General features: G+C 40.2%; 1 protein-coding gene across 1 annotated transcript in view; it reads right to left on the bottom strand.

Annotated features, from left to right (window-relative positions):
* COL28A1 (collagen type XXVIII alpha 1 chain) overlaps positions 1 to 21,454 on the bottom strand; it is a 914,882-nt gene that overhangs the window by 220,792 nt on the left and 672,636 nt on the right. The window contains exon 23 of the mRNA XM_044075485.1: positions 15,703 to 15,771. Within this exon, the coding sequence (XP_043931420.1) occupies positions 15,703 to 15,771 (69 nt within the window). The remainder of the gene's footprint in view (positions 1 to 15,702; positions 15,772 to 21,454) is intronic.

Genomic DNA, 21,454 nt, shown 5'->3' with positions numbered 1-21,454 from the left:
AAGCATTTATGAGATGTATAATGTTGTAACATTTCACGTTTCATGCATTTGTTTAGTATCTCTCTAGAAGGCAATAATCAGTGTTTTTAGCTGGTCCACATCACATAGCATCTAAAATCTGGAGTACATTTTCAAATAAAATTACAAAAAAAATGTTCTTTTTTTTTTCAAAAATTATTTTATAAACTCCTAATTTTAGCTAATGCTTCATTTTTACATCAGTTTTCCTAGCAAATTTCCACCTTTTGTTCGAATGTATGTTCTAAGATTTATTAAGTCTAAGATATGGTAGTTTCACTGTTTTACATCTCATATTAGTTGCATGAAGGAGGAGAAGAGGCGGAAGGCATGGCCGAAGGCAGGAAGAGAGGAGAAAGGCTAGGACTGTGGTAGTGAGGGTCGGAACTTTGAATGTTGGCAGTTTGACTGGTATAGGGAGAGAGCTAGCTGATATGATGGACAGAAGGAAGGTTGATATATTGTGTGTGCAAGAGACCAGATGGAAGGGGAGTAAGGCTAGGTATATCGGAGGTGGGTTCAAGTTGTTTTATCATGGTGTGGATGGGAGGAGAAATGGCGTAGGAGTTATTCTGAAGGAACAGTATGCGAAGACTGTTTTGGAGGTGAAAAGAGTGTTGGATAGAGTGATGTTTTTGAAGCTGGAAATTGATGGTGTAATTATGAATGTTGTTAGTGCATATGCTCCACAAGTTGGGTGTGCAATGGATGAGAAAGAAAAATTTTGGAGTGAATTGGATGAAGTGGTGATGACTGTACCCAAGGGTGAGAGAGTGGTGATTGGAGCAGATTTCAATGGGCATGTTGGTGAAGGGAACAGAGGGGATGAGAAAGTGATGGGTGGGTATGGTGTTAAACAAAGGAATGCAGAAGGTCAGATGGTAGTGGATTTTGCTAAAAGGATGGACATGGCTGTGGTGAATATGTATTTTAACAAGAGGGAGGAGCATAGGGTGACATACAAGAGTGGAGGAAGATGCACACAGGTGGATTATATCTTATGTAGGAGGGCCAGTTTGAAGGAGATTGGAGACTGTAAAGTGGTGGCCGGAGAAAGTGTAGTTAGGAAGCATAGGATGGTGGTTTGTAGGGTGACGTTGGTGATCAAGAAGAGGAGGAGGAGTGTGAGGGCAGCACCAAGGATCAAATGGTGGAAATTGAAAAAGGGTAATTGTGAGATGGAGTTCAGGGATTAGTTAAGACAGGCACTGGGTGGCAGTAAAGAGTTTCCAAATAGCTGGGTAACTACAGCAGAGCTAATAAGGGAGACAGCTAGAAAGGTGCTTGGTATCACATCGGGACAGAGGAAGGACGACAAGGAGACATGGTGGTGGAATGAGGAAGTACAGAAGAGTATACAGGCAAAGAGGTTGGCAAAGAAGAAGAAGTGGGATTGTCAGAGAGATGAAGAAAGTAGACAGAAGTATAAGGAGATTATGTGCATGGCAAAGAGAGAGGTGGCGAAGGCTAAGGATAAGGCATATGAAGAGTTGTATGAAAGGTTGGACACTAAGGAGGAAGGAAAGGACCTGTACCAATTGGCTAGACAGAGGGACCGAGCTAGGAAAGATGTGCAGCAAGTAAAGGTGATAAAGGATAATGAGGGAAACACACTCACAAGTGAGGAGAGTGTGTTGAGGAGATGGAAAGAGTACTTTGAGAGGTTGATGAATGAAGAGAATGAGAGGGAGAGAAGGTTGGATGATGTAGTGATAGTGAATCATGAAGTACAATGGATTAGCAAGGAGGAAGTAAGGATAGCTATGAAGAGAATGAAGAATGGAAAGGCTGTTGGCCCAGATGACATACCTGTGGAAGCATGGAGGTGTTTAGGTGAAATGGCAGTGGAGTTTTTAACCAGATTGTTTAATGAAATCTTGGAAAGTGAGAGGATGCCTGAGAAATGGAGAAAAAGTGTTTTGGTACTGATTTTTAAGAATAAGGGTGATGTGCAGAGCTGTAGTAACTACAGAGGGATTAAATTGATCAGTCACAGCATGAAGTTATGGGAAAGAGTAATGGAAGCTAGGTTAAGAAGGGACGTGATGATTAGTGAACAGCAGTATGGTTTCATGCCGGGAAAGAGCACTACAGATGCAATGTTTGCTCTGAGAGTGTTGATGGAGAAGTACAGAGAATGTCAGAAGGAGTTGCATTGTGTTTTTGTAGACTTAGAGAAAGCATATGACAGGGTGCCTAGAGAGGAGTTGTGGTATTGTATGAGGAAGTCAGGAGTGTCAGAGAAGTATGTAAGAGTGGTACAGGATATGTATGAAGGTAGTGTGACAGCGGTAAGGTCTGCGGTGGGAGTGACAGATGTGTTTAAGGTAGAGGTGGGGTTACATCAAGGATCAGCTCTGAGCCCTTTCTTATTTGCAATGGTGATGGACAGGTTGACAGATGAGATCAGACAGGAGTCCCCATGGACTATGATGTTTGCAGATGACATTGTGATCTGTAGTGAGAGTAGGGAACAGTTGAAGGAGACCCTGGAGAGATGGAGATATGCTCTAGAGAGAAGATGAATGAAGGTCAGCAGGACTAAGACAGAATATATGTGTGTGAATGAGAGGGTGGATAGAGGAATGGTGAGGATGAAAGGAGTAGAGGTGGCGAAGGTGGATGAGTTTAAATACTTGTGGTCAATAGTTCAGAGTAACAGTGAGTGTGGAAGAGAGGTGAAGAAGAGAGTACAGGCAGGATGGAGTGGGTGGAGAAAAGTGTCAGGAGTCATTTGTGACAGACGAGTACCTGTAAGAGTGAAAGGGAAGGTCTACAAGAGGGTAGTGAGACCAGCTATGTTATACGGGTCAGAGACAGTGGTATTGACAAAAAGGCAGGAGTCAGAGCTGGACGTGGCAGAGTTAAAGATGTTAAGATTTGCACTGGGTGTGACGAGGGTGGACAGGATTAGGAATAAGTATATTAGAGGGTCAGTCCAGGTTGGAGACAAAGCCAGAGAGGCAAGATTACATTGGTTTGGACATGTGCTGAGGGGGGATGCTGAGTATATTGAGAAAAAGATGCTAAGGATGAAGCTACCACGTAACAGGTAAAGAGGAAGGCTTAAGATAAGGTTTATGGATGTGGTGAGAGAGGACATGCAGGTGGTTGGTGTGACAGAGCAAGATGCAGAGGACAGGAAGAAATGGAAACAGGTAATCCACTGTGGCGACCCCTAACGGGAACAACTGAAAGAAGATGATAATGATGATTAGTTGCATTGGCCCCAATTCCAAAAGACGTGCTCTCAGTGTAAATGACAACTTACACTGAGAACATGCTGAAAGCAGGTATTTTGGAATCTCTTTATAGATAGGCTTTACCCTGAAGTAAGTCACTTACACTGACAGCAAGTCTTTCAGACACAGGGCAGACTTACACTGAGAGCAACTGTTTTGTAATCTGGCCCATTGTGTTTACTTTTCTAATTAAGGTCACTGATTATCTGTCAAAACTCTTGCTAGACTTTAAGATCACATCGGAAAAGCAATACATATGTTTACATCAGAATGCTTAATACAATTCTGTAGTGTTTTACTATAGAAAGCAGATGCAGAAATGAACTATTTGTTTAATATGATTTTATTTAGCATGTTTTGGAAGTAATTGTGACAATGTGAGGTATTGCCAGCTATGCCAGGAGAAGTGGGACAGTGGATGTGTATCATATGCCAGCACAGCTAGCTAGAATTTAATAAAGAATTATATGTTATTTGAATATCAAACTGATTTGTACAGATGCTTGTGTTGAAAATGTATTTGCAAAGTTGCTTGTGTTAAAAATGTATCAACAGTGTGTCCTGCTGGACAGAGGAAGAAATGTACATGTATTATCATAACTATTGAAATTTATATATTGTAACAGAGGATACAGGAAGAGATGAGGTTAGTCGTAATCGAACTGGCTTTGAAAAATAGTAAGAAATAAAATTACTTAATTTAGGCCATAAACATTGTATCTTACAGTTATCGATGTAGCCAGAGACAAAAAATCTGTACTAGAAAGCTTCCTGCATTGTCATTGGGGTGAACTAATTGCTATTTTGGAAGTGTGAGGTTTGAAATTGTTTTATGACTTCCAGGAGCTGCAGCAGATCTTAGCAAGGCTCTGTGTATGTGTATTATTGACACATACATGTTAAATCCTGACAGCTTCTAGCCAAGGGGGAAGCATTGGAACTAGAAGTCAGATGACCATATGTATGTGATGTTATTCTGTAATCCATCACTAAAAATAATGTTTAATACTAGGTGAAACTGGAGTCTCAGAGCACTCTGTTTTTATAACCTGACAAAGAAGGATCTCTCACCTACTTCATCTTGTCTTGCTCTAGTAAGTAACCAGGGAATAACAATTCTTTAGATCAGTCAGGAAAATATAGTGACATTAGTTAAGTATTGTTTTTGTGTGACTGTGTGAACCTGTCCACCTGTGTTATTTTTAATATTTCCTGTGATTGAAACTCTGGTATTTATTGTAAATAGATTTTTAGTATTTTCATGTTCTTTTTTTTTATTATTAAATATATTTAAACTTTTCGGCCACGGTGGTGCAGCAGTTAGCATTGCTGCCTCACAGCAAGAGGTTCTCCGGTTTGATGCTCGGCTGGGGTGCCTTTTGTGTGGAGTCTGCATGTCCTCCCTGTGGTTGTGTGGGTTTCCTCCGGGTGCTCCGGTTTCCTCCCACATCCCAAAGACATGCTGTAGGTGGACTGGACACTCTAAATTGGCCCTAGGTGTGAGTGTGTGCATGTGTGTGCCTTCTATGGAAGGTTGGGTGCCGGGCTGGCAACTCATCACCGTAAAACTCTACTGCCAATCATGAGCGGACAGGTGATCTGCTGTGGTGACCCCTAACAGGGAAAAGCCAAAAGAAGAAGATTGTGGCTGGGCTTTTACAGAATATTATATATAACCTTTAAGAGTACTTATATCTATTGGTGACACTGTGACCACTCCTGGAAGCCTGGCTGTTTAGTCAACATTACCATTTGTATTAATATTAATTTCACTCAGTATAATTGGGTACCCTTGCAAGAGCCTTAGAATAACTGGTTTTGGGGTGTCTGGTGGCAGTGTAACTACATTATAGTCTGGGAAGAAGGGGGCATAGCTAGTAAATCTGTGCCAGTCTTTTCCAGGTGTGTGTGTGTGTGTGTGTGTGTGTGTGTGTGTGTGTGTGTGTGTGTGTGAAAATGAAATCTCAAAGTGTGTGTATGTCAGCTACTTGGAGCAGGGACACGAAGCACTGGTTTCGCAGAGAGGGTGCTGCAGAACTTGGGTTGGACACTCAGCTGAGGACTCAACCCTACAGCTGTGCCAGTGGGGCGTCTTATTGGGGAGAGAGACAGATAGAGAAACCCAGACCCTGGACTGAGTGTGTTCCCTGTGTGCTCTTAAGGGAAATTGTGCTTGATGTAGACAGCTGCATCTGGAAATACTGGTGTATCCATTTTTGCTCCAAGTGATTACCCCTCTCCAGTGTCACTGGTGAGGAATTAGGCTCTTTGATTTCTGGCCCAGAGTGGGGATGTCTCAGTAATAGCTCTTTATTTAAAAAAAAAAATATAGTAAAATTATATCCCAGGACTTCAGTCTTTAATTGGTCTGGTGCACAATACAAGGTTTAAAATTTGGAGTATCTCTTTAAGGAAATCTTATTTCACAGTCATGTCATGCCTAAAATTAGAACCTATCATCAGTGCCAAAAGAGTACATTGGGGGAAGAGTTCAACTTTACCTACTAGTCTCACATTAAGGACTGCTGTATGGAATATACATTAATTAGCTGAAATGACAGATTTAAGAAGCAATAAGAAATGTTCTGTTTTGTTCTGGCAGTGATAAGATGCAACTCCAGAAACTTGTTACATGACTTCATCCTTTTTGCATAGTGTCAGTTTGCTATATTACTGTTGTGTGGCTCTGTTAAATTCACAGTGACTTGTAATCCACTTTATTTGTACTGGAAGGCTGTTGTAGCAGAATGGAAAATGTCATTCAATTAACAAAATATCTCACAGTTTACAGGTGTACTGTGAAGCCCCGGTGTGTGTGTGTGTGTGTGTGTGTGTGTGTGTGTGTGTGTGTGTGTGTGTGTGTGTGTGTGTGTGTGTGTGTGTGTGTGTGTTTAATAACTACACTTGGAATGATACAAAGCATGACACGGTCACTGGTGACCATATACTGTAATGCTACTGATGGCCTTTTAGGCTGCCTAGGACAGAAATAATTTTAGAATAAAACAGACAGTTTTCTCAAAACTAATCATAACTCTGGTGTTATGCTTTTTTCTGCATATCCATATAATTTTGGATTATCAGCATATGATTTTTTCCATTACAGTGATATTCCTAACTATCGCCAAACAGACTAAAGTTATTGTATGGAATTATTTGAATTGGTTGACAAATAAGTACTGTGCAATAAATCTGCTTTGTATGTTTGTCCCAATTTGTAATGTTACAAAGACACTACTTGGCCACAAAATAGTATGTCCTCACAGTCATAAGAGGAATCTGTGACTTTTCCATGTGTATTTGAAGTCCACCACCGCCTTACCATTATACTGCTGCTGACAGAGGCCAGGTCAGGACACTGTTGGTATAGAAGACCTTTACCACATCCTATATAAATTCACTCTCGACTGAGACTGCATATCATGTTGCCATCACTGATCTACCCCTGCACACTTGGCCATTTTTTCCTTGTGGCCATTTACCTTCTTGCACCCTAAGGGCTCGTTTATTTCTTCTTCTTTATCTTCCTCAGCACTAGAAGACAACATGTAACAGGGACTGAAAACTGTGCATCTAAAAAATTATTTTATAGGAGTTTCCATAACTCCCTCCTCATAGTGTCCTAATGGACATGTCAATGAAATGGAACCTGTATACTTACACATACACGTGTGCACACACACGCGCGAGCGGACACACACACACACACACACACACACACACACACACACACACACACACACACACACACACACACACACACACACAGATATCCACTTCCAGCACATGCACTGTTAGGCAAGCCAAAGCACTTATCTCAACTCTTTGTGATGCCTAAGTCTGATGCCTGGCCTCCATATGGTGTCAGTGGGGTAGCAGGCTGAACTACCTCATTTCCTCCAGAATGGAACAGCTGACACAGACTGTCTCATCTCATTCCTTTCTGACTGCCTCCTTCGGTCCCCAGGCTCACTAGGTATATACAGGTCATCAGGGCTATAGTCAGAGCTTCATCTCTCTCTGCATCATGAGGCAAGCCAATCCTTAGTAAATTCTAATACTAACTAATCCAAGCTATTCAGTAATAATACATTCTAATTCATCTAATACCATAACATGTAGTTCAGGAATAAAACTGCAGGAAATTCACTTTAAAATACACTTCAAAAAATCTTTAACTTGTCATTTAAAAGGTACAATGTACTCTTTTTAAGAGAAAGACCAGTACTCAAAAGTAGATTCTAACTGCATTAATTATGTACTAAAGTATTTCATATGACATGGAATGAAATGTAAGAATCCTGTGCATTAACTTGCTGAGATAGTACAGTAGAGAAAATTTTCCCAGATGAAAGCACACATTGTTCTAAATTATTTATTCTTATTTTTCTCTTCTAAGCATACTATTTGCCCATGAAATAGCAAAACTATGGAACAACCTTCCCCCTGACCTCTGACTGCAAAACTCCACACCCTCCTTCAAAAGCCTACTTAAAACATCTATGCAGCTGTAATTGACCCCCTGATATATAGTGTATATGTATGTATGTGTATATGTGTGTATGTATGTCTATGCATAAATATGTATCTGTACTCTTACATGTATATTTGCTTGAATGTATATATAGTTTCATAGTTTAGTACTAGGCTATCTGCCCTGGGGCATTTGCAAGCCTAGCCATAGAGATGTGGCTTTTGCCACCCCATGTAGTGGTACTAAGGTGTACAGAATAAATTTAGAATACTGTGCCTTTGTCTAGTAGTGACACATTGAAGACCTCCTTACTTATTAAAATTAGTTTACTGTGCCTCTGTCAAGTAGCGACACAGGGGTGACCCCCGGGGTAAACGTACGATCTCCCATCCACTCGTCAAGATTTCTCTTGAAGAGAGTCAGTGAGGGGCTCTGCCTAACATGAACTGGGATTCTGTTCCAGAGTATAAGAAGCCTCTGAGTTATGAATCTGTCCCTCCAGCATGTTCTATTCATGTTTGTACTGAGGTTTAAATCTTTGGCTCTCGTGGTTCTTATGGATTTGGATTTTTTGAGGTGGAGCATGTCCATCAATTCCTGGTTGGACATGGCCTTGTACGTCAGGCACAGATCACCTCTGAGCAGGCAGTATGCTACTGAATAGAGCTGGAGTTTCTTTAGCTTGGTAGCATATGACATATGTTGGAGACCCTTGATCCTCTTGGTGAGGTACTTCTGGGGTCTCTCCAGCTGTTGTAAGTGCCGGGTGAGGTACATACCAAATGGGGCATTGTACTCAATCATGGGCCTGATAAGGGAGGAGTACAGGGGCACAATGACCTCCTTTGATCTGGATGTGAACCCCTTCATGATAAGGTGGGCAAGGTAGAAAGTCTTTCTAACCACTTTGGCAACATGGGTGTCAAATGAGAGGTCACTATCAACTTGGGTCCCCAGGTCTCTGATTACTTTTTCCGTACTCAGTGGGTTACTGTCTATGTGATAATTTGTGGGTACTTTGTTTTTCCCAAAGGGGATGACTATACATTTCTTGGCATTCAGTTTAAGGCCATGATTCCGGCACCAGTTGTCCGTTTCGGTGAGGCCTTTCTGTAGGATGTATGTATCAGCTGGTGTATCGACTATGGCGACTAGTTTGCAGTCATCTGCGAACTTTGTCAGCCACAACCCTCCCATGTTTGCTTTCACATCTGAGAAGTAAATGCCGAACAAGAGGGGTCCCAGGACAGAGCCCTGTGGGACACCACTTGTGACTGGCTTTGAGTCTGACATGGCTCCCGCAATTTTGACTTTATGGGTTCTGTTCTTTAGCCAGTTTGCAACCCATTTTGTGACATATGGATTTACATTTAAGCTGTTTAGCTTATCTATGATCCCTGAGTGGGGTATTGTGTTGAAGGCTTTAGCCAAGTCCAGGTAGGCTGTATGGACTGCCTTGCCCTCATCAATGGCTCTAGTGACTGTTTCAAAAAAGTCAACCAGGTTCAAAAGGCAGGATCTGCCCTTTACAAAGCCGAACTGGGTGGGATCAAGTGTCTGTAGGTCCCCAATGTCGCTGTTTATGAGTTCCATAATAATTCTTTCCATAGCTTTGCAGACCAGGCTGATTAAGCTTATGGGGCGGTAGTTCCCAGGGTCTGTAGTGGAGCCTCCCTTGTGGAGTGGGACCACTGTTGCTGTACGCCAGTGTTCAGGTACATATCCTGTAGTAAGGCTAAGGTTAAATAACATTTTTATATGCGGGTTTAGAGCCTCTTGGAGTTCACGTATCACGCAGCCGGGGATACCATCAGGTCCCATAGATGCTGTTGTTTTGCTTTGCTGAGGGCGGTTCTCACCTGGACATCAGAGATGACAGGGAGGTTACATTCAGCTGGGATGAGTATTTCTTCTTTTGGAGGTGAGGGAGGGGAGGTATTTGCACTGAACCTGTCTGCCAGAATGTTGGCAATATCTGTGGGTTCGGTAATTTTTTTGTCGTTGTGTACTAACTCTGAGCATATCTGAGGGTTTCTGCCCAGGTTTCTAACATAACTGAAGAATGCCTTGTGGTTATCTTTAGAGTCCTTGGCGATTTTTCTCTCAAAGTTGGCCTTGGATGTTTTTATGAGAGAACGTGGCTTTCTACTAGTGCTGATCAGAGATGCCTTCCCTTTATGGGATTTTGCTCTGTCTTGCAGTAGCTTCCTTCTTTTGTTATACAATTTGTTTATGGCTGGGGTCCACCAGACAGGACGCTTTCCTTTGGTGGAGAGGGTCTTGGTTTTATTTGGGATTGCACGATCCATGCATTCTTGGAGATGTCCATAGAAAGCATTTGTGTAGGATTCAGCATTGTGGGATGTGGTTTCCATTGGCCCTGTGGACTTAAATGATACCATCTCAGTCTTGAGAAGTGTAAAGTCGGCTTTTGAGAAGTTTCTCACTGTAGTATTTTGTGCTGGGGGTGGAGGTGGTAAATGTATATCCAGGGTGATTAGTTTGTGGTCAGATCTCACCAGTGATGGGAATACTTCCGGTGTGGAACATTTTGTCCCCATGTTTGTGATGATCAGGTCGAGTATATTATCCCCCCTTGTGGGAGAGGTGACTAGCTGTTCCATTGCATTTGAGTTTATGAATTCCAGGAACCTTTGGGCTAGGGTGTTAGGGCTAGAATAGTGCACCCAGTCTATGTTAGGGTAGTTGAAGTCTCCCAATATGATGGTATTTGGTGAGACATTCATATCTTCCAATGTCTTCAGGAAGGCTGAGTGGGGTTCATGAGATTGGGAGGGTGGTCTGTAACATGCAACCAGTTGTATAGCAGTTTTGCCTATGGTTAGCTGCACCTGGATGGTCTCCGATGCTTCATGAGTTGCCACTAATCTGGAGGTGTGGGTATCCTTGATGAATATGGACACTCCCCCTCCCTTTGTGGTTCGGCCCGGGTTTTGGGGCCGAAAAGCATGATACGAGGTAAAGCCTGGTAGCACTGGGGTGCTCTGAGGAGCCTTGAACCAGGTCTTGGTTACAGTGCAGACATCGATGTTCTCCATACTGAGGAGTGCTTTGAGAGCCTGCATCTTGACATTTAGACTTCTGGCATTGAGCAGCATTACCCTTCATTTTTTTCTATTTTTGTTTTCTAAGGAGGTGGGTTCTTCTTTTGAGCCTTGCCTAAAAAAGGCACTATGGGGGTGGCAAGAGCCTCAGCCAATATCCGGAAGCCCAGTGGTGACAGGTGCAAGCTATCCCTTGTAAAGCAGCGTGGCTTGTCCAGCATGTCATCCCAAGCAGACAGACATTGGATCCCCCTAGAATGATACCAGTAATTCAGCCAATTATTAAAGCTGATCATCTTGTCTTTGTATTGTGGCATCATTCTTGGTGAGGGCAAGATGCTGCTCAGGGTCAGGGTCATACCAGCCTGGGCTACATAATCAGAGAGCTCCTCTATGTCTCTTTTCATGTAGTCCAAGGAGGTATGCCTCAGGTCATTCACGCTGGCATGGACAATGACGGAGTCATATTTGTATGTGCTTTTGAGTGACCTGAGTGCGTGTGTTATATGGTGGATCCTAGCCCCCGATAGGCAGCTTACCGTTACCCTCTCCTTGCTCAGCCTGGTAAGTGGGACATCAGTGTGTCTGACTATAGAGTCACCTATCAGTAGTGTATCAGGCATAGTGTTTGGCTTTAAAGGCTGTGATTTATTGACACACCAATTTACTGAAGTATGTGTTGAATGTGTTATGTTTTGAGGTGGTGGATTTTTGGGTGTCTGCTTTGGGAGCCTCTGTTGTTTTGGTAAGTTTTTTAATAGAGCCTCCGATTATGTTTTTGTGTTATTATGTGCTTGATTTGCAGTTGGGGTAGGTCTATGTGTGACTGGGTTTGTTGTGTGTGTGGTTACCTTCTCCTCCTGTCTGATCTTGCCAATCCTGAGTTGAGAGAGTTCAGCCTCCAGTTTGGCTATATAGTTGCATCTCTCACATGTATTTGTGTTTGTTGGGAGGATGAGAGGGTTGTCTGTGTACATGAGACAATTATAGCATTGTCTCAAGATTACCAGATTAACCAGCTGAACAGGAGACGATGCTAGCAATCTACCACTCGACATGCTAGAATATTATAAGAGAGTGCTGTGCCTTTAAGGGAAGTGGTTGGGGTGGTAGGTGGATGTAGTGCTACTTAAGTTTCAGAGTGCTTACTTAGAAGAGAAGCTTTGAGAACAAGTGCTATGTTAATAATACAACGAGTAGACTGGTTATTCTAAGAGTAGAGCTTTCAAAGGGAAAATTTGAAGAGCAGACTTGGCGGAGCCAGAAAAAGTTTAACCCTGTTTAACCGGTGCTGCGCTATGCGCACAATCACGCAAAGCCACGCAAATGCAGATTTTAAACAGGGAACTTCAAAAGAGCTAGAAATGGTTCAAAATAACCAATTACTACAGCTCTTGTGCTGAGGTCACTCCTTCAGGGACAGATAGGCTGCTCAAGGCTCCCCACTCCCACTGGTGAGCAAAGAAACTTCCTTCTATCCAAGTAAGGTAATGGACAACACAGGAACTACACCACAGCCCAGAATACAGCAAAGCCTGTAAACTGGTCTAAACTAGTCGAGGAGAGGCGGGAAAACAAGGATTATTTTTTTTTTTTTTTGTTTTTAGATAGAAAACACACAGAAATACAGAAGGCAGCAATAAATCAGTTACACAGGCTAGAACACTTTAGTGGGCAGCCTCAACAGTTAAATTAAACCAAAAACAACAGATTTTCGATCAATTTTTGACCAGGTAAAATTTTAAGTGCAGATACTATATAATGCAGCAAACAGTTAAAAAAACAGTATAAGCTTGTTCAAAATAAGCAAGAGAAGGTATTCCAAGTAAAAAACAGAAAAAAATACTTAAATCAGGAACGTAGTCGCTTTTCTCAGTTCTCTGTAGCTAGGACCACTCTGCAGGACCACGTGGAGCTGTCTCTGAGTAGTATAGCCAGAAAAAAATGCTCTGAGGTGGATTTTAAACAGGGAACTTCAAAAGAGCTAGAAATGGTCCAAAACAACCAATTACTACAGCTCTTGTGCTGAGGTCACTCCTTCAGGGACAGATAGGCTGCTCAAGGGCCCCACTCCCACTGGTGAGCAAAGAAACTTCCTTCTATCCAAGTAAGGTAATGGACAACACAGGAACTACACCACAGCCCAGAATACAGCAAAGCCTGTAAACTGGTCTAAACTAGTCGAGGAGAGGCGGGAAAACAAGGATTATTTTTTTGTTTTTTTTGTTTTTATATAGAAAACACACATAAATACAGAAGGCAGTAATAAATCAGTCACACAGGCTAACACACTTTAGTGGGCAGCCTCAACAGTTAAATTAAACAAACAAAAAACAGATTTTCGATCAATTGTCGACCAGGTAAAAGTTTAAGTGCAGTTACTATATAATGCAGCAAGCAGTTAAAAAAACAGTATAAGCTTGTTCAAAATAAGCAAGAGAAGGTATTCCAAGTAAAAAACAGAAAAAAATACTTAAATCAGGAAAGTAGTCGCTTTTCTCAGTTCTCTGTAGCTAGGAACACTCTGCAGGACTACGTGGAGCTGTCTCTGAGTAGTATAGCCAGAAAAAAATGCTCTGAGGCGGATTTTAAACAGGGAACTTCAAAAGAGCTAGAAATGGTCTAAAACAACCAGTTACTACAGCTCTTGTGATGAGGTCACTCCTTCAGGGACAGATAGGCTGCTCAAGGCTCCCCACTTCCACTGGTGAGCAAAGAAACTTCCTTCTATCCAAGTAAGGTAATGGACAACACAGGAACTACACCACAGCCCAGAATACAGCAAAGCCTGTAAACTGGTCTAAACTAGTCGAGGAGAGGCGGGAAAACAATGATTATTTTTTTTGTTTTTTTTTGTTTTTAGATAGAAAACACACAGAAATACAGAAGGCAGTAATAAATCAGTTACACAGGCTAGCACACTTTAGTGGGCAGCCTCAACAGTTAAATTAAACAAACAAACAACAGATTTTCGATCTGGAAAACGTAAACATTTATATAATCTTATTCAATTGTGAAATATCTTGCAATGCTCTACCAGGTTCTTATCTACTCTCATTGTATATTCTGTACACTTGTATTTTCACCCAAAAGGGGGAATATCCTCTTATTGTATGCTAACGGCTGTAAAGTCTACAATCTGTATGCTACTACTCTGTAATGTCTCTTGTAAATTTTTCTTCTCTCTGTAAACTTATGAAGTTTTTCTCCCCAGGACTCCACTGAAAATGGACACTTGTTGTCCAGTCGGACTATCCTGGCAAACAAATGTTAAATAAAATACATTTATACTGTGTTTGTGAGTAGTAAAATGCACATTAAGACATACACCTATAATGGAGGAAGCAGATGTGTGCACAGTGGCCAGATGATGACTGAACATAATTTATTCTGCTAGTGCACTTAATCTTGTCTCTCACCTTAATTAAGTAAAATGTGATCAAGACAGCACTATAGATATAAGATTACTGTGATCATCTGGCATACCAATTGTCAAGGGGGTTCCACGTGAAGCTGTGCTTCCACGTTATGTGCCATATGTAACAGCTCTGTTATACATTATTAGTTAAAGATCTGCTATGGTTTAATGGTTTCAATCAATTGGGCGGCACAGTGGTGCAGTGGTTAACATTGTCACCTCACAGCAAGAGGTTCTCCGGTTCGATTCTCGGCTGGGGTGCCTTCTGTGTGGAGTTTGCATGTTCTCCCTGTGTTCGCGTGGGTTTCCTCCGGGTACTCCGGTTTCCTCCCACATTCCAAAGACATGCATCTGGAGCATTTCTCCCCGGGCCTCCCCTGAAAACAGGCTCTATGGAACCTAGTCGGACATTCCCGGTCAACAAATGTTAAATAAATAAAATAAATAAAATAAATAAATTAATAAAGGTGGCAGCATGTTCAAAAACTACAAGAAAGTGAAAATGTATATGATGGAACATAACTTTTGTCCAACAACATAAATGATTTATTTGATTCTTTTTACTAAACAGAAATATTGGATAATTAGGCCTAAATGATGAACTGATTTGTAGTGTGGTGATTATGCTTCAATATTCAATATTCAAACCAGTTAAGGAACAGAGTGGCATGCAGCCCAACCTTAAAAATTATTAAGCACCCCTACTTATGTTGTCATGATCAGGTCTGCCTGTACTTACTAGCAAATGACAGTGAGCAGAGCAAAATATGTGTTTCTACCTGCTGTACGTACCCTTAATGTGGCCCTAACTTCTTAGAAGGTTGCTAGAATAACAGGATGTGTTCTCCTGCATAATCTGAAGGATACAACTCTGAAACTCAAATGTATATCATTATTTAGTGACTTCAATCCTTGGTGGTTTGCCTGAAAACCACAGATGATATGAGAAACAGACCAAAAATATGAAGAAAAATTTGAATGTTCTATGAAAATCTAGACAGTTGAGAGGCATTAAAGGTGAGTGTAAATGTAACATACTGCATTATACTACCTCTCTTGACAGCACTCACTAAGTATTTTACATCTTTTAAAGCCGGCAAAACAGTTAGTGATATTTTTCCCTGTATCTAATAGTATGTGGAACAGATAAAGCTCCATGCATTACAAAGAATTATAATCGTCTCACAGATCATAACCCTGTATTACGTGTTCTTGACATGGATGCCAAGATTCATCTCTTGAGCTTCTCTCTTGAGGTGAATTTCTTGGCATCCATGTTTCAAACACATAATAAGCCAGTTATAATCTGCGACCCGATCGTAATCCTTTATATTACATCTCCATCTACTTAATTCTTCACAGTACAGACCTGTGTAGCTGTCTACCACATAGTATATTGCATTTTATGTAAAAAGAAAAATTATTGTGGCTGTTTTGATTTAGTCAAACATGCTCAAAATTTTTATATTAAAATGTATTTTTCACCTTGGGACCAGGGATTCCTATTCCAATTTCCCCTGGTAAGCCAGGAGGGCCATGTGGTCCAACTTCACCCTGTGCTCAAAATAAAAAAAATATATATTATTAGCTGAAAAACATACTATATAAAAATGTTCAGTCAACATATATTATAAATGAAATATCATTTCATGAAAACATTCTGCTTCAATTAACAGAATTATTTTTGTTCTGCTACTTGAAAGAATAGTCACAAATACAGACTTCTCAATAAAGCTTCATGGATAGTATACTAAACTGTTTAACAGAATTGAAGTCTGACAAGATACCATGGTAAGTTGTCGCTTAGAAAAAGGAGTATCTTCTTTTAAAGCTTTTCTTTGTAATGTCGCATCACAAAATTGCAAGGTCACTGGTGAGACTCCAAAAAGCAATGTAAGTCTTAATAATACAATAAGGACCACAAAAATGAGCTTCTCTAAACTTAACAAAGTAAAAATATTGGCCATGCAGCCCGACTAATCAGAATACTGAATGGAAGCATTGTTGAATATGAAAAACAGCTGCTATCATTAGACAAATAAGGGCATTAAGAGTTCTTGGGCATTCAGTAAAGAAAGAACTGTACTCATGGACAGTTTATGCTACAGGAATGAAAGTAATGTGGGAAGGAACCTGAGATGTCTGATACAGAGGTAACATGGTCTAAAAAGGAGAATCAGAGGTCATGTTGATAAGGAGTGCCAGGATGGACTTTTGGTAGATATCAATATGGACAACAATTGAGGAAAATCTGTCATCAGTTAAAGTGAACAAGAATGCATGCAGACATGCAGAGGAAATTAAAAATGCCTGGTTAGGAACCTGACAAAAAAGCATGACAGGGCAGAAGAGAACAGAAGAGAAGAAGCTGTAGATGGTAATGTGGATAATAAAAGGTCCACAAAGGAGAACATCGTTGCAATGTTTTTCAAAAGACAAAATGCTTTCTAATTAACCAGAAGTGCATCCTACTCTTAGACCACCCCCCCCCCCTTCTGTCAAAAGATTGAGTAAAAGATATAAAACCTATAATGTAAGATCAAAATCCCATGAAATTCTGTTCTTGCTTACTTCTAGGAAAATACTACCTGACAAATTTTTCTCAACACTAGCTAGCCCATGTGTAGAATATGGGAATCCTTCCCACTAAAGACACAATTACTCCCTTCGTAACCATGGGATTTGTACTCACAGTTGCCAGACTGCTGCCCCCAAAAGCCACACACACATCAACACATTGCTGTACATGCACTTCTTTAAACTGCTGACCAAGCCACACCCCTTTTACAATGTTGCCCACTGAATGGATCATTGACAGCCATATGCTAGGATGGTAATTACTTCCATGATGAAGCAGCATGAGCACTACATTCCAAAAGTGCATCTTTGTGGGTCAAAAAAAACAGAATACCTTCCCATTTAAATTTTTGCAGACATTCAAATGCACATTACTTTTGCAAAGCAAGCCAGAAGTACAGCCATTCCATTTGTACATATGCACCGCCCCCATCCCAACTGCCTACTCAGAGAATCTGCTTGAGCCTACAAGTTTTAAAATAATGAAAATAACAGACCATGGTTACATTACTGTATTTCTTTCACATCACATAGCCAGAAACTTGCACATGATTTTACTTCACTTTACTCATGAAAGAGTAGAGTTTGTTTCAACAACAAAACATTGGCAAGCTGTCCTAATGTATCTTGACTAACCCAGCAAAAATATATTAAAGATATTAGGTTAAAAAAAATGTCATCCACAAATGCCTCCCTAGAACACACTGCATAAATAGTATCTCTTTGATACCTGCCAGAATATTTTATTAAAAAAAAGGAAAATCATCAACATCATTGGTGTCATAGCAGTCCGATACCATGAGCTGCCATGTATTTTATTTTATTTTATTTCTTACATTTTCATTTTCCTGTCCTGGTTCCTAGTGCCTGCCAGATTCTACCCCCCCCCCCCCACTCCAGATAAACTGTACTGAAATGCATACAGTGAGTACGCCTCTCGACATCCTTGTTCTTAGCAAACCTTCTGTTACAAACTTAAAAAAAATTAATAATGAAGCCTTCCGTAAACAATATGCAATACGTAGCATAACAAACTCATTCTCCCTCTCTCTCTCTCTAGACTTTTACTTTCTTCCTGCTCTAGTGGTCTGTTATTCTTCCCATGAAGTATTTCCTCTTCCCCTTTCCTTTCTCATCTGTCCCACCTTTCTGTTTCTGTATATTAACTTTTCCTTCACTTTTACTTCCCTCTCTCACTTCACCTAATTGTATATACTGTATATTTCAAATATTTATTGTATAAGCTGCACTTCGAGCCAGGGTTTGCTATCCTTTGTGCGAACAACATTCTGTTGGCACGTATGCTACTGAAAATCAGAATGTTGTACACAAAATGAAAACTGAATGGGATAGTGGAAGACACTTATGCGAATGCAGTACTGCATTCGCATAAGCGTGTTCGACTATATGCACGGAAATCACGGTACACTGGGGAGTGGAAATTCATCCATATTCTCACTGTAGTGCGATCTTGGAGTTGGAATATATTAGTAGCAGGGGGTGTGGGGGGTACAGCCCCCCCACAAGGGAGTGTAGGGGGGGCTTGCCCTCCTGCAAAAATGTGATTTGTCATATAGGAATTTGATTTACATAGGCTCCTATACGGCTATCACGTGATGTCTTTGGTGACATTGTCGACTCAAATATATTGATCATTTGGGTCAACATTGTGTAGGAGTGGAGAGTTAGGCTTCAGAGTTTATTTTAGTTATTGCGAACAGCAAATGTTTTGCCTTTCGCAATATCGATGGTAAACCTTGAGCCAGGCATAGAAATGTCTAAGAGTTTAAACACTGATACTTTTTTACTATAGTTACTTTTTGTGTTCTACTTGTATTCTTAGTTTTAGTGCCAATAGCATACTTATAAAGCATTCTTAACTATTCATCATTATACTTGCATTCATTTGAAAGTGCAAACCTTATTTATTATATTGTTCTCACAGGCTAATCCAGAAAAAGTGTCCATTGGGATCAATATTCTACTTTATTTAAAAATGAAAATCAATCAATAAATAAAACATTTAAATATATGTCTTGAGGAAGGACATTTTACATTCTTAAAGAAAGATGCTAAAATCATACTAATATTCAAAGGAAAACAAAAAGAGGACACTGTGGAAAACAATAAACTTATCTCAGTTCTGAGCCCTCCTCCAAACTACATGAAAGGGTTTATATATACCCAGTCAATAGATTACATAACTGACCATAAAAAATTAACCAAACCACAACATAATTTTGATCCCAAACTGCCCTAGTCAAAATAGCCATGCTGCCGCATAATCTACCAGTATCTGCAGTATTGATGCTGTCTTTCTCAAAGTCTCTAAAGTCTTTGATGTTATGAACATAACATATTCTTTGACGGACTCCCAAACTTTAGATGCAGTATACAAGTGTTATAATGGTTTACAAGCTACATAAAAAAACAAGAAAAAAACTGTTGTGTGTAAAACTACCTATCTTGTAAATTTATGTCAAACATTGTGAATCTAAAGGCTCTGTTCTCAGACCTATACTATACATCATTTTCTCTGATGAAATGCATTTATACAATGATAACTAGTGCTAATAATTTATTCACACTGATCTGCCAGATTCAGTAAACCACAGAAGCTCTACTAAAATCGCTGAATTCTAAGGCCATTCTAAATGAGAAAAAAAGCTTATGAAATTTAGCCACAAGAATGAAACTGATAATATAAACCCAGCAGCCCAAATAAATAATAATATAATTGAAATTGTAGAGCACTGCAAACACCTAGATGCCACTATTTCAACAAATTCACCTTTAAAGAACATACTGACAACATTGTAAATGACATAAACCAAAACATTGGAGCACTCCACCATATTAAGAAATGCTTATCATCAATGCAAAAATCTCTTTAGTTAATGCACTTCCCTTACCAGGCTCTTCTATGGATGAAACTTCATGGGAAACTTGGACAAAACTGCCCAATACAAACTTGGCAGCTAAATCAACAACTCTGTCAATGATATATATATATCTATATCTATCTATCTATATATATATATATATATATATATATATATATATATATATATATATATATATGTATATACACACATACACATATACATATTGTGTTTATACATATATTTGTTTGTGTCTTTCGGCTTTTCCTGGTTAGGGGTCGCCACAGCGGAACTCCGGTCCACTAATGATTGGTAGTTGAGTTTTACATGCTGAGTTACCAGCTCGGATGCATAACCTTCAATGAAGGTACGCCCATTCACACATGTCTCTACGCAGAAGATGCCCTAGCTGAGAATCGAACCGGTCAGCGTCTTACTGTGAGGTGAAAACGCTACCGCAGCACCACCACCGTGGTTTTTACACACACACACACACATATATATATATATATATATATATATATATATATATATATATATATATATATATATAGATCCCCTTCAGAAGGTCGAATGGCTGAAATCTTGAAATGCATATGGCCGAAGCCATATGCTCGAATTTCAGAAGCTCGACCTTCTGAAAGTGAAACAAAAAAAAACACAAAACAATGTTTCTGCAGGGGGGCAAGCCCCCCTGCACCACCCACAGCCCCCGCTACGTATTTATTCCAACTCCGAGATCGCACTACAGTGCAAAAAAGGAAATCTCCCATTCTGTGCTGTATGCCGATCCCCATTCAGAAGGCCGTGCTTCTGAAATTTCAAGCATATGGTCTCAACCATATGAATTTTGAGATTTCAGCCATTCGACCTTCTGAAGGGGAACCATATATATATATATATATATATATATATATATATATATATATATATACATATATATATATGTGTGTGTGTGTGTGTGTGTGTATGTGTATGTATGTGTATGTATACAGATTCCCTTCAGAAGATTGAAAGTTAAAAAGACTGACAATCAAAATATGTAAAACTCAAAATATCAAAAATGGAATTTTCCCTTTCTCCAATGTCTGAAGAAGCGTCCAGAGTAGACGTGAAAGTGCTAACAACCCATGGAATAAAGTTCTTTTGCTGTTCAAGTATAAACATTTTTTTATTGATTTTTGCTTTTTTGGTTGATGGTTGGCTTCGATAGTCGTGGAGTACCTGCACCTTGATATTGACACTTTCTCCAATGTCGTTTAAAGACATACCTAGCGGGAGTATATTGGGGTTAAAGGATTCTACCATGGTACCTTGGGATAACTGTTTAAGCTGGTGGTTTTCAAGATAAATGACCAGGGAAGACAAACAGCATGGGCATAGAAGAAGGATTGGTATAAAGGTACCTGTCCCTGTGAAAAAACAAAAAAAAATGAGGAACGGCCATTAGGGCCTGGAGCTCAGAAACCCTCTGAGTAGAAGTAAGAGCCAGCAACAAAACAGTTTTCCAGGTACAATGTTGCAGAGAAGCAGAATCTGCATGCTGAAAAGGAGCCTGAGTCAATTTTTCCAAAACAAAATGAAGGTGTCAAGGAGGAGGAATAGGTTTTCTTGGAGGCTTAATATGCATGATACGTTTAAGAAATTGTTTGACCTCAAGATGAGTAGTCAAAGGAGGATTCAAAGGTAGACAAGCAGAGATGGCTGATGAATGGGCCTTCACAGAAGAATAGAACAAGACAGACTCAAGGAACTCACACAAATAAGAGATGCCCAGA

The sequence above is a fragment of the Protopterus annectens genome, chromosome 6.part1 (genome assembly GCF_019279795.1).
Source record: "Protopterus annectens isolate FY-2018-M chromosome 6.part1, PAN1.0, whole genome shotgun sequence".
Taxonomy (NCBI): domain Eukaryota; kingdom Metazoa; phylum Chordata; order Ceratodontiformes; family Protopteridae; genus Protopterus; species Protopterus annectens.
This window is presented reverse-complemented; position numbering and strand designations above follow the sequence as displayed.